General features: G+C 40.4%; 1 protein-coding gene across 6 annotated transcripts in view; it reads left to right on the forward strand.

Annotated features, from left to right (window-relative positions):
- RELN (reelin) overlaps window positions 1-17,667 on the forward strand; it is an 895,263-nt gene that overhangs the window by 584,992 nt on the left and 292,604 nt on the right. For all 6 annotated transcript variants that reach the window (XM_073652257.1, XM_073652259.1, XM_073652258.1 and 3 more), the window contains exons 20-21: window positions 10,998-11,234; window positions 13,497-13,689. In XM_073652257.1, the coding sequence (XP_073508358.1) occupies window positions 10,998-11,234; window positions 13,497-13,689 (430 nt within the window). The remainder of the gene's footprint in view (window positions 1-10,997; window positions 11,235-13,496; window positions 13,690-17,667) is intronic.

Here is a 17,667-nt window from a genome sequence, read left to right on the forward strand (position 1 = left end):
AATTTGTAGCGATGGGTGTGTCCGTAACAAAGGGATCGTATCACATTGTCCACGAAAAGAAGTCGACATGTTAGTTTGGCGGGAAGATGGTCTTTCTTCTGCAGATGTTACCCCCCCCCCACCGCGGGGGGGCTCGACCCACCAGCGGACAGGCACCAGTATTGGGAGAGGGGGGCTGGCTGTCAGGGTCCACCGCGGCTCTGGCACAAACCCGGCGACACGGAGGTGGCACGGGCAGGAACGGACTGGCCGTGTCGGCTTCTCACTTTTTGGATTTTAGAAGGGCATGACATGCCTATATCTGTGTCTCCCCCTCCTTTTACTCCTCCACCTCTTTTATTTTCGCATGACTATATGTACTTGTCACTTTTCCATGTGTTAGTTATGTCTTCTGAGCAGTTTGTCAGCTTTTGGACACCTTTGAAGGTGTATCTATGTGTTTCTATGTGTTTTTGTTTGCCTGCCATTGGTTTTAACGGTGTTCGAAGGTGTTCGACGAACAGTTCGACGAACAGTTCGGCGAACACAAGGGTGTTCGACGAACCGAACTCGAACACTACGGGGGTGGCTCAACACTACTCTTGATCTCAATGAGGTGTCTGAACTAATTGTATATAGTGGTATATAGTGGTGCTTAAAAGTTTGTGAACCCTAGAAGAATTCTCCAAATTTCTGCATAAGTTTGAATTAAAACTACCATCTATAACCTTCCATATGCTGATGACATTGAACATGTCCTATTCTGATCCTCAAAATCAGATCAGAACAGGACATTTTTTGACCCTCATGGATCTCATTCTCAGATCTGTGATTTTCACGGATGTGTGAATGGAACCAAAAAACTCTCCGAGTCCGTGTGCCGTCCAATAAAAATTCTGGCATCATATAGACATATCAGCTGATATATGTAATCAAGCCACGGCAGTCTGTGTCAGGGAGCAAGTGCCGGGCAGAAAGCAGAGGATGGATCCCCTCAGCTCTGCTGCCATTTTCTCCTGTAGGCAGCAGAGCTGCTGGGATCGTTCCCAGCCCGCCGCACATGATGAGGGCTTCAGGCTCCAAGAAGCAGGCCAGATTGCCCAAAGTATTAGCCATCCTGCAAGGGCCCCCCTGCACCTCCGGGCCCCGGTGCAGCTGCACCAGTGGTATGTCTGCACCTGTCTTAGTGACTGAGCCAATTTTGAACTTAATGACTAAGCAAAATTTTACAATTCTGACCAGTGTCATTTTATGAGATAATAACTTTGGAACGCTTCAACAGATCCCACTGATTCTGAGATTGTTTTTTCATGACGTATTATTCTTCATGATAGTGGCAAAATTTCTGCAATATGACTTGCATTTATTTGTGAAAAAATTGGTAAATTTGGTAAAAAATTAAAACATTTTGCAATTTTCAAACTTTGAATTCTTATGCCCTTAAATCAAAGAGTTATGTTGCACAAAATAGTTAATAAATAACATTTTCCTCATGTCTACTTTACGTCAGCACAATTTTTGAAAAAAAAATTTTTGTTAGGAAATTATAAGGGTTAAAATTTGAACAGCAATTTCTCATTTTTCCAGCAAAATTTACAAAACCATCATATTTGAAGTGACTTTAAGGGGTCAATATGACAGAAAATACCCCAAAGTGACACCATTCTAAAAACTGCACCCCTCAAAGTGCTGCAATCAACATTCTAGAAGTTTATTAACCCTTCACATGCTTCACAGGAACTGAAGCAACGTGGAAGGAAAAAATTAACATTTAACTTCTTTTCACAAAAATTTTACTTCAGACCCAATTTTTTTTATTTTCGCAACGGTAACCAGAGAAAATGGACCACAAAATGTGTTGTTCAATTTCTCCTGAGGATGTCAATATGTGGGGAAAAACACTGTTTGGGCACACGGCACGGCTTGGAAGGGAAGGAGCACCTTTTGACTTTTTTGAGCGCAAAATTAGCAAGAATCGAGAGCAGACACCATGTCGGGTTTGTAGAGGCCCTGATGTGCCTAAACAGTGAAAAAAAAACACAAGTGACCCCATTTTGGAAACTACACCCCTCAATAATTTTATCCAGGGGAATATTAAGCATTTTGAATTCACAGGAACGACACAGAATTTGATAACATTAGGTTATCATATTGAAAAAGTTAATTATTTTTCATAAAAATGTTGCTTTGGCCCCAAATTTCTCACTTTTGCAAGAGGTAACTCAGAAAGTAGACCACACAGTTTGATACCCATTTTCTTATGAGTGCAGCAATACCCCACAGGCAGTCAAAAAGTTCTGTTTGACAAATGGCAGAGTGGAAGGAGCAATATTTGAATTTTGGAACACGAATTTGACAGAAAGAGATGGCGGGCACCATGTCCAATTTGCAGGGCCCCTAAGGTGCCTAACAGCAGAAACCCCCCACAACTGACCACATTTTGAAAACTACACCCCTCAAGGATTTTATCCAGGAGTATAATGAGGATTTTGAACCTAAAGGTACTGCACATTTTATAACATTAGGTCGTCATATTAACTACAGTGTCATTACTGTTGAGCGCAAGCGGTAGCTCCTCGAGTAGCGCCCGAGTAACATGCTCACATCTCTACCTTGCATGTTTCGCAGCTGTTAGATAGCCAAAAAAAACATGTGGGGATTGCCTATGTATGGCAGGCAATACCCGCATGTTTTTTTTTGGGTGTCTTAACAGCCACGAAACATGTGGGGCGGGGACTTGAGCATCTCACTTGAGAACCCGCGGTGCATTCCTGAGCACGATTCAAACTTGAGTAGCGAGCACTTGTGCTCAACACTAGTTGCTAAAGCGTCATCATTTTTTTCACTTTTAAAGAAAACCCAATCCTAACCCCAACCCTAACTCCAACCCCGAGCCCAACCCTAATACAACCCTAACCCTACACCTAAGCCTAACACAACCCTAAGCCTAACACAACCCTAAGCCTAACACAACCCTAACCCCAATCCTAAACCTAACCCTATTACAACCCTAACACTACCCCTAACATAATCCTGACCTAACCCTACCCTAACACCACACTAAGCCTAACCCTAACACAACCCAAAGCAAATCCTAATCCATAACCTAACTGCAAAGAATAAAAAAATATATATTTTATAATTTTTATATGACTATGAGTATGACAAAGGGGGATTTGATTAACTAATTATTGGCTTTTGATCACTGTGATATCACAGTGATCAAAAGGAACCAATAGAAAAAATTATCTGCTGTTGTCGATACCAGCCGGCAGATCTCGGCGGGCACACTGTGCATGCGCCCGTCTTTCTTTTTTTTTTTTTTTTTTTTTTAGAAGATGATGCAGAGGGCTTGAGGACGGAGGAGGAAGGCCCAGGGGACAGATCAGGAGGGCCAGGGGATGGCGAAGGTACTGGGGGGCTCGGAGAGCATCATTTCTCCTTTGACATGTACAGTGGGGGAAATAAGTATTTGATCCCTTGCTGTTTTTGTACGTTTGCCCACTGACAAAGACATGAACAGTTTATAATTTTAAGGGTAGGTTAATTTTAACATTGAGAGATAGAATATCCAAAACAAAACAAGAAAATTACATTGTATAAATTAGATAATTTTTTTGCATTTTGCAGTGAGAAATAAGTATTTGATCCCCTACAAACCATTATGAGTTCTGGCTCCTACAGACCAGTTAGACGCTCCTAATCAATTCGTTACCTGCATTAAAGACAGCTGTTTTACATAGTCACCTGTATAAAAGACTCCTGTCCACAGACTCAATTAATCAATCAGACTCTAACCGCTACAACATGGGCAAGACCAAAGAGCTTTCTAAGGATGTGAGGGACAAGATCATAGACCTGCACAAAGCTGGAGTGGGCTACAAAACAATAAGTAAGACGCTGGGTGAGAAGGAGACAACTGTTGGTGCAATAGTTAGAAAATGGAAGAAATACAAATGACTGCCAATCGACATTGATCTGGGGCACCATGCAAAATCTCACCTCATGGGGTATCCTTGATCATGAGGAAGGTGAGAGATCAGCCTAAAACTACACGGGGGAACTTGTTAATGATCTCAAGGCAGCTGGGACCATAGTCACCAAGAAAACCATTGGTAACACATTAAGCCTTAAAGGTTTAAAATCCTGCAGTGCCCGCAAGGTCCCCCTGCTCAAGAAGGCACATGTGCAGGCCCGTCTGAAGTTTGCCAATGAACACCTGGATGATTCTGTGAGTTATTGTGAGAAGGTGCTGTGGTCAGATGAGACAAAAATTGAGCTCTTTGGCGTTAACTCAACTCGATGTGTTTGGAGGAAGAAGAAGGATGAGTACAACCCTAAGAACATTGTCGCAACCGTGAAGCATGGTGGGGGAAACATTATACTTTGGGGGTGCTTTTCTGCAAAGGGGACATGACGACTGCGCCGTACTGAAGGAAAGATGGATGGGGTCATGTATCGCGAGATTTTGGCCAATAACCTCCTTCCCTCAGTAAGAGCATTGAAGATGGGTCATGGCTGGGTCTTCCAACAAGACAATGACCCAAAACATACAGCCAAGGCAACAAAGGAGTGGCTCAAAAAGAAGCACAGTAAGGTCATGGAGTGGCCTAGCCAGTCTCCAGACCTTAATCCCATAGAAAACTTATGGAGGGAGTTGAAGCTCTGAGTTTCCAAGCGACAGCCTCAAAATCTTAATGATTTAGAGATGATCTGCAAAGAGGAGTGGACCAAAATTCCTCCTGACATGTGCGCAAACTTCATCATCAACTACAAAAAACGTCTGACTGCCGTGCTTGCCAACAAGGGTTTTGCCATCAAGTATTAAGTGTTGTTTGCCAGAGTGATCAAATACTTATTTCTCACTGCAAAATGCAAAAAAAATTATCAAATTTATACAATGTGATTTTCTTGATTTTTTTTTTAGATATTCAATCTCTCAATGTTAAAATTAACCTACCCTTAAAATTATAGACTGTTCATGTCTTTGTCAGTGGGCAAACTTACAAAAACAGCAAGGGATCAAATACTTATTTCCCCCACTGTATATCATGTCAGAAGAGAGAGAAATGATTGTAATAGCGGCTCCAACCTGCAAAGCTGATCTTGCAACAGCAATCAGAGAAAGTTGGAGCCAGATTGATGAAGAGTACTGTTTGTCACTCATTAAGTCCATGCTTCAGAGACTGCAAGCTGATATTAAAGCCAGAGGTGGTGCAACAAAATACTAGTGATGTATTGGAGTGTTCTTTTGTGTGTTTGTTTTTCATGATTCCAGAATTTTTTCCTCAGAATTGAGTGATTCCATAATTTTTTCCCTCTGCTTGGTCTGAAAAAAATTACCCTTACTGAGTACCACATTTTTTATCTTGATTTATTTTAGTGTTTCTTAAAGCCCTAAAGTTGCCATTTAAAATGACTTTAGTTTTGTGCCATGTCTGTGATCTGCTTTTTTTCAACAACATTAACAACTGAATGAACATCCTCCGAGCCCGGTGATTCCATAATTTTTGCCAGGGGTTGTATATATTTTTAACACTATGATCTAATTTTCATGTCTGCTGCTTATTTTATATATTTGTTTTGATATTTATTGTTTTCTGCTAATTAATTGTTGACACTCATGTGATGATGTCAGCAATGTTTAATGGGCTTTTATTGCTATGTAATTTTACATTTATCCTGAAGAAGGGGATGGTCAGACCCTGAAACTTGAATAATTTACAATAAATATCTTTCTATCATATCTGTGCATAAACGGATCTTCTTTTAGCTGCAGACAGCTGTTGTTTTGGTCCTGTGGTTTATTAGGACTTCTGTGCACCTCCATGTTTAGACCAAGGCTTAGTAGATCTTCTTGTATGTTGTTTAATGCGTCAGGTTTCCATTCATAAACAGAACAGATAATCAATGACATCCAATATATAATAACCACAAGCAAAATCAAGGTAAACAAGAAGTAAAACCATCTAAATGCTAAGTACTGTGCAAAAGTTTCAGGCACGTGTGGAAAAAATGCTGCAAAGTAAGAATGCTTTTACAAATAGAAATGTTAAGGCTGAGTTCACACAATGCGTTTTTAATGCGTTTCCGCAGCATTTTTGCAGCTGCGTAAACGCCGCGGAAACGCATTAAAAACGCATGGTAGAAGGGCAGCAATGTTCCCCAATTGAAATCCGCATGTGCTGTGCCCATGATGCGGATTTTTCCGCAGCGTAAACGCTGCGCTCAAAAATCCGCAGCATGTCAATTAATTTTGCGTAAGCGCGGCGTTTTCGCTGCCATTGACTTGCATTAGAACGCGCCAATTCCGCAAGACTGCATTTGTACTTGCGCTATTGGCGCGTTCTAATGTGCGGATGGTACCCGGGTGTGGAGAAGATGAGACTCTCCTCCACACCCAGGTACCATTTAAAAAGCTGTAAAACAAGAATAAAATAAAAAATAAAGATATATTCACCTTCTGACGGCCCCCGGTCTCCTTCCCTCTGCTCACGTGCAAGACTGAAGGACCTTCGGTGACGTCACAGTCATGTGACCGCAGGCCCTTCAGCGCAGTGTTTCGCAATATCCCGGCAGCCAGGAACATGCCAGGAACGAATGCAGCAGCACACACCGGGGCATCAGAGGGTAAGTATAGCTTTATTTTTTTATTTTTAAACATTCTTACGATCACACTACAGTCATGGCCAAAAGTATTGAGAATGAGACAAATAGTAATTTTTCCAAAGTTTACTGCTTCATTTTTTGCAATGGCAATTTGCATATACTCCTGAATGTCAGAGTGATCAGCTTAACCGCAATTACTGCACTTGCAAAGTCAATATTTGCCCAGAAAATGAACTTTAACCCCCAAAACACATTTCAACATCATTGCAGTCCTGCCTTAAAAGGAGCAGCTAACATCGTTTTAGTGATTGATCCATTAACACAGGTGTGGGTGTTGATGAGGACAGGGCTGGCGATCAATCAGTCATGATTAAGTAAGAATGACATCACTGGACACTTTAAAAGGAGGCTGGTTCTTGGTATCATTGTTTCTCTTCAGTTAACCATGGTTATCTCTAAAGAAACACGTGCAGCCATCATTGCACTGCACAAAAATGGCCTAACAGGGAAGAGTATCGCAGCTACAAAGATTGCACCTCAGTCAACAATCTATCGCATCATCAAGAACTTCAAGGAGAGAGCTTCCATTGTTGTCAAAAAGGCTCCAGGGCGCCCAAGAAAGACCAGCAAGCTCCAGGACCGTATCTTAAAACTGTTTCAGCTGCGGGATCGGACTACCAGCAGTGCCGAGCTTGCTCAGGAATGGCAGCAGGCTGGTGTGAGTGCTTCTGCACGCACTGTGAGGCGGAGACTCTTTGAGCAAGGGCTGGTTTCAAGGAGGGCAGCAAAGAAGCCACTTCTCTCCAGAAAAAACATCAGGGACCGACTGATATTCTGCAAAAGGTACAGGGAGTGGACTGCTGAAGACTGGGGCAAAGTCATTTTCTCTGATGAATCCCCTTTTCGATTGTTTGGGACATCTGGAAAACAGCTTATTCGGAGAAGAAGAGGTGAGCGCTACCACCAGTCTTGTCTCATGCCAACTGTAAAGCATCCTGAAACCATTCATGTGTGGGGTTGCTTCTCAGCCAAGGGAATCGGCTCACTCACAGTCTTGCCTAAAAACACAGGCATGAATAAAGAATGGTACCAGAATGTCCTCCAAGAGCAACTTCTCCCAACCGTCCAAGAGCAATTTGGCGCCCAACAATGCCTTTTCCAGCATGATGGAGCACCTTGCCATAAAGCAAAGGTGATAACTAAATGGCTCATGGAACAAAACATAGAGATTTTGGGTCCATGGCCTGGAAACTCCCCAGATCTTAATCCCATTGAGAACTTGTGGTCAATCATCAAGAGACGGGTGGACAAACAAAGACCAACAAATTCTAGCAAAATGCAAGCATTGATTATGCAAGAATGGACTGCTATCACTCAGGATTTGGTCCAAAAGTTGATTGAGAGCATGCCAGGGAGAATTACAGAGGTCTTGAAGAAGAAGGGGCAACACTGCAAATATTGACTTGCTGCATTAACTCATTCTAACTGTCAATATAACCTATTGGTACTCATAATATGATTGCAATTATATTTCTGTATGTGATATAAACATCAGACAAACACTAATAAAAACCAGAGGCCAGCAGATCATGTGAAAATATAATTTTGGTGTCATTCTCAAAACTTTTGGCCATGACTGTATATAAATCCATGCTGTTTGCATGGATTTATATAGTGTGACCTAGTTGTCAAGCACTTTCCAAGTGATGCTAAGGCTATGTGCCCACGATGCAGAAATGAAGCAGAAAATTTCTGCAGCATTTCTGCATCTCCCTGGCAGAAAAAAACGCATGCAGATTGTGCATGCGTTTTTCCTGCAGAATACATGCGGGTTCACATGCGTTTCCGCATGCAGATTGACAAGCACTTTCCAGGCGATAGCATCACTTGGAAAGTGCTTGACAACTAGGTCACACTGTATAAATCCATGCAAACAGCATGGATTTATACAGTGTGAACCGTAAAAATTAAAACAAATAAAGCTATACTCACCCCCGAGGCCCCGGCATGGCTGCAGCGCTGCTTCCTGGCTGGTTCCCGGCTGCCTGCATATCGCGAGACAGAGCAGTGAAGGGCCTGCGGTCACATGACTGTGACGTCACTGAAGGTCCTTCAGCGCTGCTGGCATTCAGAGAGAAGACGCCGGACAGGTGAGTATAAACTTTATTTGTTATTTTATTCTTTTTTTACAGGTACAATGGTACCCAGGTCTGGATGAGAGTCTCCTCTCCTCCAGAACTGAGTACCATCCGCACATAGAAACGCATAGAAGCCGCTTGTAAAAATGTACAGTCGCGGTTTCTGTGCGTCTCAATGCAAATCAATGGCGGGAGTTCCGCTGCACTTCCGCAAAATTAAATGACATGCTGCGGATTTTTGTACGCAGCATAAACGCTGCGGAAAAATCCGCAGCATGTGCATAGAACATGCGGAATCCCCTTGGGGACCATGGGGTGCGGATTACCTAGCGTTTTTCAAGCGTTTATGCTGCGGATCGCCTGGAAAGCACTTGTCAATCCGCATGCGGAAACGCATGTGAATCCGCATGTATTCCGCAGGAAAAACGCACGTACAATCCGGATGTGTTTTTTTCTGCCAGGGAGATGCAGAAATGATGCAGAAATTTTCTGCTTCATTTCTGCATCGTGTGCACATATCCTAATATTATATGTTTATCAATTAGCAAAATGCAAAGTGAATGAACAAAAAATGAATCTAAATCAAATCTATATTTGATGTGACTACACTTTGCATTCAAAGCATCAACTCTTCTAGGTACACTTGCACCCAGTTTTTAAAGGTACATGACACAAATGTTGTGCCAAACATCTTTGAGAACTAACCAAAGATTTTCTGTGCATGTACGCTTCACCAAACCCTTTGGTCTCTTCATGTAATCCAGACAGACACGATGTTTTGATCAGGACTTTGTGGGGGCCATATCATCACTTCCAGGATTCCTTGTTCTTTATGCTGCAGATAGTTCTTAATGATATTGGCTGTATGTTTTGACTTGTCTTCCTACTGTCAAATAAATTTGGCATCAATCAGATGACTCTCTGATGGTATTGCATGATGGATAAGTATCTGCCTGTATTTCTCAGCATTGTGAACACCAAGAAATGGGCAACGTTGAGGAGCATAGACGCAGTGGCCAGCCAAAGAAACATAGTGCAGCAAATGAAAGAAACTTAATGCTTACTTTCCTTCAAAATTTGAACATATCCAGCAGTGCCATCAGCTCAGAACTGGCAGCAACCTGTGTGACCCAGCTAGACTCATCTACCAGTCATAGAAGTATGGCTAGAAGTGGTCTTCATTCAATGATTTTGGCCAAATCCATACTTTTAGCATCAAGCCAACTATGCACGAAAACATAGTATCTGGGTTGTAGGAAAATGGCAGCAGGTGCTCTGAACTGATGAGACAAAATTTTAAATATTTGACTGTAACAGAAGACAGTTTGTTCACTGAAAGGCTGGAGAGTGATACAACGATGAGTGTCTACAGGCAGGAGTGAAGCATGGTGAATGTTCCTTGCAAGTTTGGAGTCTGCACTTCAGCAAATGGAGTTGGGGATTTGGTCAGGATTAATGGTATCCTCAATGCTGAGAAATACAGGCAGCTACTTATCCACTATGCAATAGTGTCAGGGCGGCGTCTGATTGGCTTCAAATTTATTCAGCAAGAGGACAACAATATCAAACATTGTCATCAGCAACGATCTTCAGTATGAATAATATAATAATGGAATTACATAAAAACAGAAGGATTTGCACAAGCCTACATCCACACGAGATCTTTGGTTATTTCTCCAACATGTTTGGAACAACCTCCATACTCAATTCCTTCAAAAATTGGGTGCAAGTGTACCTAGCAGAACTGATGATTGATTAATTCTGTTTTGAAGGCAAAGGGTGGTCTTACCAAAGTTTGATTTGCTTAGATTTCTCTTTTGTTCATTCACTTTGTTAATTGATAAAAAATAGAAGTGTTAGTAGTTTATTTTTAATGCATTCTTACTTTGCAACATTTTTTCTACACCTGCAAATACTTTTGCACAGTACTGTATGTCTTAAATTGCGCCAATAATTTCTGACCTTCAGCCTTTTCTTTCCTGTCTTATGATCAATGGATAAAATATGTTTAAAGGAGTATTAACATCCACGGGATATGCCATAAATGTACAGTACATGCTGGTCTCACCAATGGGACCCAAATCTATCTTGAGAATAGGGCAACAACACATCACTGTCATTTGCATGGGAATTCCAACCATCTCTTCGCTGACAGCAACATTTGACAGTGCCTCATTGGTGAGACCAACATAAGGGGAATACCCTTTTAATTATGTATGTGTAAAATACAGTGATTTAATTTTTCTTTTTTACAATTTGCTTTAACTTCAGGATTATATCTGTGGAGCTACCTGAAGAAGCTAAGAAGTTTGGAATTCAATTTAGGTGGTGGCAGCCTTACCACTCTGGACAAGGAGAAGATGTCTGGGCTATTGATGAGATCATCATGACATCAGTGTTATTCAACAGCATTAGCCTAGACTTTGCCAATCTAGTGGATGTTACTCAGTCTCTTGGGTTTTATTTGGGTAATGTTCAGCCATATTGCGGACATGACTGGACCCTATGGTGAGAATTTTATTGAAGGAACTTTGAAAGTATTTTTCACGACATAATTGTCATTATTATTCAATGTTCTTTGTTCACTGGTTATCAGTTAACACCAGATATGCACTTGGACCAGAGTTCAGTATAATGCAAACACATGCTATAAATCCACATGGATGCCATAGAAATGTTCCTTTCACAGGCTTCTGTTGTTATTGGACAGGAAAAAGTGGTGGGTCAGAAAAGGATTCAGACTTTTATGATTATGGGAACAAGCATTAGTTTTGATGATAGTATAAATACACTGTATTTATAAGAAGAAGCTGGTCCCCAGCTTCTTCTCCCAACCCACTCCCTTTGAGCGACAAGACTATCCCTGTATGTGTGTAAAGTGAGAAACCTGTCACTTAAAGGGGAGTGGGTAAGGATAAATGGCCTGGGTCTGGCCTCTTGGACTAGTCACCTGAGCGGAATATTCCCCTGCCGACTTTTAAATATATGTTTCGGAAATTCCGCAGCATTTAAGAGTAAAAAATACCTGACTGAAGTGGCAAAGGCAGTGTGTGATTCATGCTGCCAGGGGTTCAGACAGCCTGAATCAGCTGTTTGATTCACTTTAAATAATGAGTGGTGATGTCCCCTTTGCAACCATACGGATGCCACTTGTCTAAGGCTGGCCCTAAATGTGTTTAGACACAGGTAATCCCTCCATGTACCATCATGTACACTTGAAGAAATCATAAATTAGCATGTAGAAAAAAAATAAACAACTCTTTAAATGTTTTTTATCTAATATTTACTTCAGCTCTCATTGACCTATAATAATTCACAAATTATGGTAAATAAAACTTACTATTCATATATTGAAAAGTTTTACAGTTTTATAATTTAGTATAATTTGTATTTCTGGAATCTCTGCTTGCAGTAATTGAATAAGAACCCGATTACACAAATATATGATTCATTATTCAGTTAGAATTCTCAATTCTAAAAGGTCATGCATTTGTGTAAACATCACACATAAACTATTATCTTCCTCTGAAAATGAACAATAAATCTGCTCATTTGCTGACAGCAAAAAAAAAAAAATTTTGTAAAAGTGAGTGGAACTGAGACTCATATTGAAAAATTACCTGTAGTTTAATAATTGATGAACAGTTGAAGTCCTCTGTGAGATGTAATTAGTACATTAAAGAAATTCAATAAAGAAAACATACAGTTACAATCATCTTGTCACAATTACAGAATTACTATTCAAACAATCAAACTTTCTGCTGTATATAAAAAATATTCAAGACCATTCAATTATTTCATTATAATGCATATTGATTTATCGGAAGTATAATCAGCGCTATTTGCAGCACACCTTAGGAAACCAAAATAATAGTTGTATACCCATGGGATTCGAAAGCAGCAACGGTTCAGTTTTATCGCCTAGCACATTACAGCAATCTGATTCCACTTTGTGATCATCTGAAGGAGGTCGGCTGTGCATTCTGCAGAGAATGTGCTCTAGCAGTGATAATGAGCAGTGAGAACTTCCCTTGTCCTTGTTAAAGTGAATAATGCTGCTTCTATAGTCTCGTTAACGTGAATCAACATGACTTGCACCACAGTGTATACATTTTTTTGATCAACATATCAAAATGGAATAAAGAAAAATGCGTTGCTTTGTGCTTTACTTAATTATATTACTCTATCGTATATACAGTCAAATGGACAAATTAACATCCTATTCCTATGTATTTGTTGAAAACTTTATTTTAATCCACTAAAATGAAGAATGAAGAATGTACATGTCCTACGTCGGGTGCAGGTTTTTGAAGACAGTTCAATAGCTTAGCCTGCTTCATACACAACAGATGTCAGCTGTGTTATACATCTGGCACCTGCTTCTACTATTAACGACCAACGCTAGCTTCAATCACTGCTTTTTAGCCATTTAGAAGCTGCTGTCAATCTTTGTCATTGCCATTTTAATGGTTTGATGTGTATATGTGATGTGTATACACTAATGTTTGAGTGCTTATCCACAACCTCCCCCACAACATGATCGCAGGGTGCTAATAGGTTTCCATGTCAGCCAAGGCTCTATTGTAGGCACCCGTTGCCACCATTTTTGTACATGAGTACATATGAGATTGTCATTTTTGGTGGCATCCTATGTCATAAAATGTTATGCAATTGCAAATTAATAAAAAAAAAAGTTAGTATTTTATCCTTTACAGACTTTTGAAGAAGTTGAGTAAAAATATTAAATAACTTTTGTGTTGTTTCTAAAAGTTTTACAGGAGACTCTAAACAATCTACCAGTACACGTTATGTGGAGACACAGTCCATGCAGATTGGAGCATCTTATATGATACAGTTTAACTTGGTAATGGGGTGTGGTGAGCAGTTCACACCACATATGGACAATCAAGTGAAGTTGGAGTACTCAACCAACCATGGTCTCACATGGCATCTTGTACAAGAGGTAAGATTAGGCTAATGAGAAAATATACTATACACTAGGTAACTGAAAAGATTGGTATACATCTTTCTAACTAAAAGCTACTGTTAAAGTATTAAATGGTGACTGTCATTTCAACAGACTTTCAATAATAAATCCATAGTAAAGGAGAAAATGTCACTTTATAATATAACTTTTTGTAGAAATTTGCATCTTTCTCCACTTATGAACAACTTCTTCCCCTCCCCCTGAAGTCACCATCCACTCTGCAGAAAAAAAACCCATCTCAAATCCATTTAATCAAAGCAATGCAGTCTGTCAGCACATTGAGGTGTCAGTGTCGGACAGGGGTAAATAAGGTCCAACAGTGGAATTTATTTTAGCGGCCCACCAAACAGTTACATGGAGATATTACCTGTTCGATTTTAGGCTTAATGCACATAAATGTGTGCATTCTAGCACATATTGTAGTGTGCAAAGGAGAATTGTATTATATTGTGCTCCAAAGCAAAATCAATTAGGTTCATTCATCAGTCATACGCCCGTGACGTAGATCTTTGGTGAAGTGGTGTACTGTATTCAAATCTAAAGGCATACAGTGTGATATACAGTATCACCCACAGGTTCCCATTGTAAAAGAAATTCTATTCTATACCCCAAAATATTGAGTGTCCAAAAGGACACGCTTTGTTTATATGCCAAATGATTTTCCCATCATGAACACAATTGTAGGGCCAAAATGTAGTGTTAAAAGGACTGTACTTGCTGTGTAGGCTATTATGACTATGGAACTATCATCTGTATACTTTTATTTGTTATAAACTGTTCTTACGGAGTATATGGGCTATAATTTATGCAGCCAATGTAAACAATACATTGGGGACACAGTGCTAGAATGGAGAGTGAATTTATGTTATTTAATTTCTTTAGAAGTTAAAAAGCTTTTCTCTTAACCCCTTTACCCCCGGAGGCTGTTTGCACGTTAATGACCAGGCCAATTTTTACAATTTTGACCACTGTCACTTTATGAGGTAATAACTCTGGAATGCTTTAACGGATCCCCCTGATTCTGAGATTGTTTTATCGTGACATATTGTACCCTATGATTGTGGTAAAATGTATTTGATATGACTTACGTTTATTTGTGAAAAAATTGGAAATTTGGTGAAAATTTTGAAAATTTCGCAATTTTCAAAATTTGAATTTTCATGCCCTTAAATCAGAGAGATATGTCACACAAAATAGTTATTAAATAACATTTCCCACATGTCTACTTTACATCAGCACAATTTTGAAACCAAATTTTTTTTGTTAAGGAGTTATAAGGGTTAAAAGTTGACCAGAGATTTCTCATTTTTGCAAAAAAATATACAAAACCATTTTTTTTACAGACCACACCACATTTGAAGTCACTTTGAGGGGTCTATATGACAGAAAATACCCCAAAGTTACACCATTCTAAAAACTGCACCCCTCAAGGTGCTCAAAACCACATTCAAGAAGTTTATTAACCCTTCACGTGCTTCACAGCAATTAATTGAACGTAAAAGGAAAAAATGAACATTTAACTTTTTTTCACTAAAATTTTATTTAGACCCCAATTTTTTATTTTCACAAGGGTAGCAGGAGAAATTGAACCTCAAAAATTGTTGTGTAATTTCTCATGTGTACGCTGATACCCCATACGTGTGGGAAAGCCATTGTTTGGGCGCACGGCAGAGCTTGGAAGGGAAGGAGCACCCTTTGACATTTTCAACACAAAACTCGCTGTAATTGACAGCGGACGCCATGTTGCATTTGGAGAGCCCCTGATGTGCCTAAACAGTGGAAACCCCCCACAAGTGACCCCATTTTGAAACTAGACCCCTTATTTAGATGTGTGGTGAGCACATTGAACCCCCAAGTGTTTTGCAAAAGTTTATAACATAAAGCTGTGAAAAAAATATATTTTTTTTTTCACAAAAACGATATTTAGCCGCAATTTTTTATTTTCACGAGGGTAACAGGAGAAATTGAACCCCAAAAGTTGTTGTGAAATTTCTCCTGAGTACGATGATACCCCATATGTGGGGGAAAGCCATTGTTTGGGCACACGGCAGGGCTCAGAAGGGAAGGAGTGACGCTTTGGAATGCAGACTTTGATGGAATGGTCTGTGGGCGTCATGTCACATTTTCTGATGTGCCTAAACAGTGGAAATGCCCAGCAAGTACTCCCTTTTTGGAAACTAGACCCCAATGAATTTATCTAGATGTGTGGTGAGCACCTTGAACCCCCAGGTGCTTCACAGAAAATTATAACGTTGACTTATGAAAATAAAAAAACACATTTTTTTCCACAAAAACGTTAAAAAAATTATTTTCACAAGGGTAACAGGAGAAAGTGGACCTCAAAATATGTTGTGCAATTTCTCCTGAGTACGCTGATACCCCATGTGTTGGAGAAAACTACTGTTTGGGCGCATGTCAGGGCTCGGAAGCAAAGAAGTGACTCTTTGGAATTCAGACTTTGATGGAATGGTCTGTGGGCGTCATGTCACGTTTTCAGAGCCCCTGATGTGCCTAAACAGTGGAAATTCCCAACAAGTGCCCCCTTTTTGGAACTGATACCTGATTTGTGAATTATATAATGTAGTGTCATATATCAGTTGTGTAGGACAACCTGACGAACACTACACAATTGACGTAGGACAACCTGGCGAACACTACGTCAGTTGTGTAGTGTTCGTCAGGTTGTCATACGTCAGAAATTAATTTAGTAGTGCATGGAAGTATGGTACCTTCTGAAGCATTCTTTAATGCACAGGCCAGCTTCGGCGGGGCAGGTGTCACATTGATAAATGGTGTCCTTGTGTATTCCCCTTCGGTAACACACTGGCACTTCTTTTGTGACTTACCTTTTTTTCTGCTGTGAGGCACCTCCCCCGGGAAATCCTGGCCTGGTACGATTCGAGGTCCTTCAGTTCTGGAAGTACTGGGGCCCGCTCTGTCACCACTGCCAAATATCAGGGCCTTGATCACTACCTCCTGGAAGTGAAGGTATGACGATGTGGCCTGCACATTGTGATACAAGGAAAGTGTGAGGAGCTGCCCACTTACTAAAGACTATGATACTTTTCCAGCAACGGACCACCACTTTTGTCAATATTATTATTGTGTATTATTAGTGATTTACTTGTTATGTTTTATATAGTTCTGCTTACTTGTCAGTATGTAAGATTCACTTATAAAATGTCCAGCATTCCACTAATCTCATCTTTATCTCAGGAGTCCATTGTCTCAACAGCCAATAATCTCATTAGATGAGTGTAGATTGAGACACAGTGGAGCTGTCACCACAGGGGGTCTTACCTGCAGTCTCAGATGAAGGCTTCTAGAATATTCTTCATTGTTTTAGTGAACAGTGAATGTTTAAGGGGGAGGGTGTGATCACTTCTGACCTGGGAGGGGACTGATCCCAGTGGAAGAAAGTGGAGACATGTTTTAGAGAGTTGTGTGGAAGGATTGAGGGAAGAGGATGAAGACCATGGACTTGGAAGGATGGATGGATAAACATGTTACCATTATGGATTATGTAATTTGGATTTAAACTTTCTTAAAAGGACTGTTGCTACTGGATACCTGTGCTTTCATTAATTTATCTGCCGTCTAGAGGATCATGGACTGTGGCTACAGACTATACTGGCTGGAGATACGAAATCTGTGGGCCAACCAAAAGTTTGGAGACAGTGAGTATGGCCTTATACAAAGCCAGCGGAACAACTGAACCCAGATTGGGAACTTGAGGACTGAGAGAACTGTATTTTGGCCATTTACCGGGAATTGCTTTATTACCATGGCTGTGATCAATAAAATATTGTTGCATCATTAGCCTGTCTAGGAGATTACTTACAACCCACAACCTCAGATCTTTACAGAAAGCATTGTGCATTGCCATCTGTACGATGTGCACAGCCAGCTTCTTGTACCACACCTTGGCTTTTCACAAAGCACTGTACGGCTGGA

Source organism: Phyllobates terribilis, unplaced genomic scaffold (genome assembly GCF_046119375.1).
Source record: "Phyllobates terribilis strain yellow unplaced genomic scaffold, ASM4611937v1 Scaffold_11__3_contigs__length_659146591, whole genome shotgun sequence".
NCBI lineage: Eukaryota > Metazoa > Chordata > Amphibia > Anura > Dendrobatidae > Phyllobates > Phyllobates terribilis.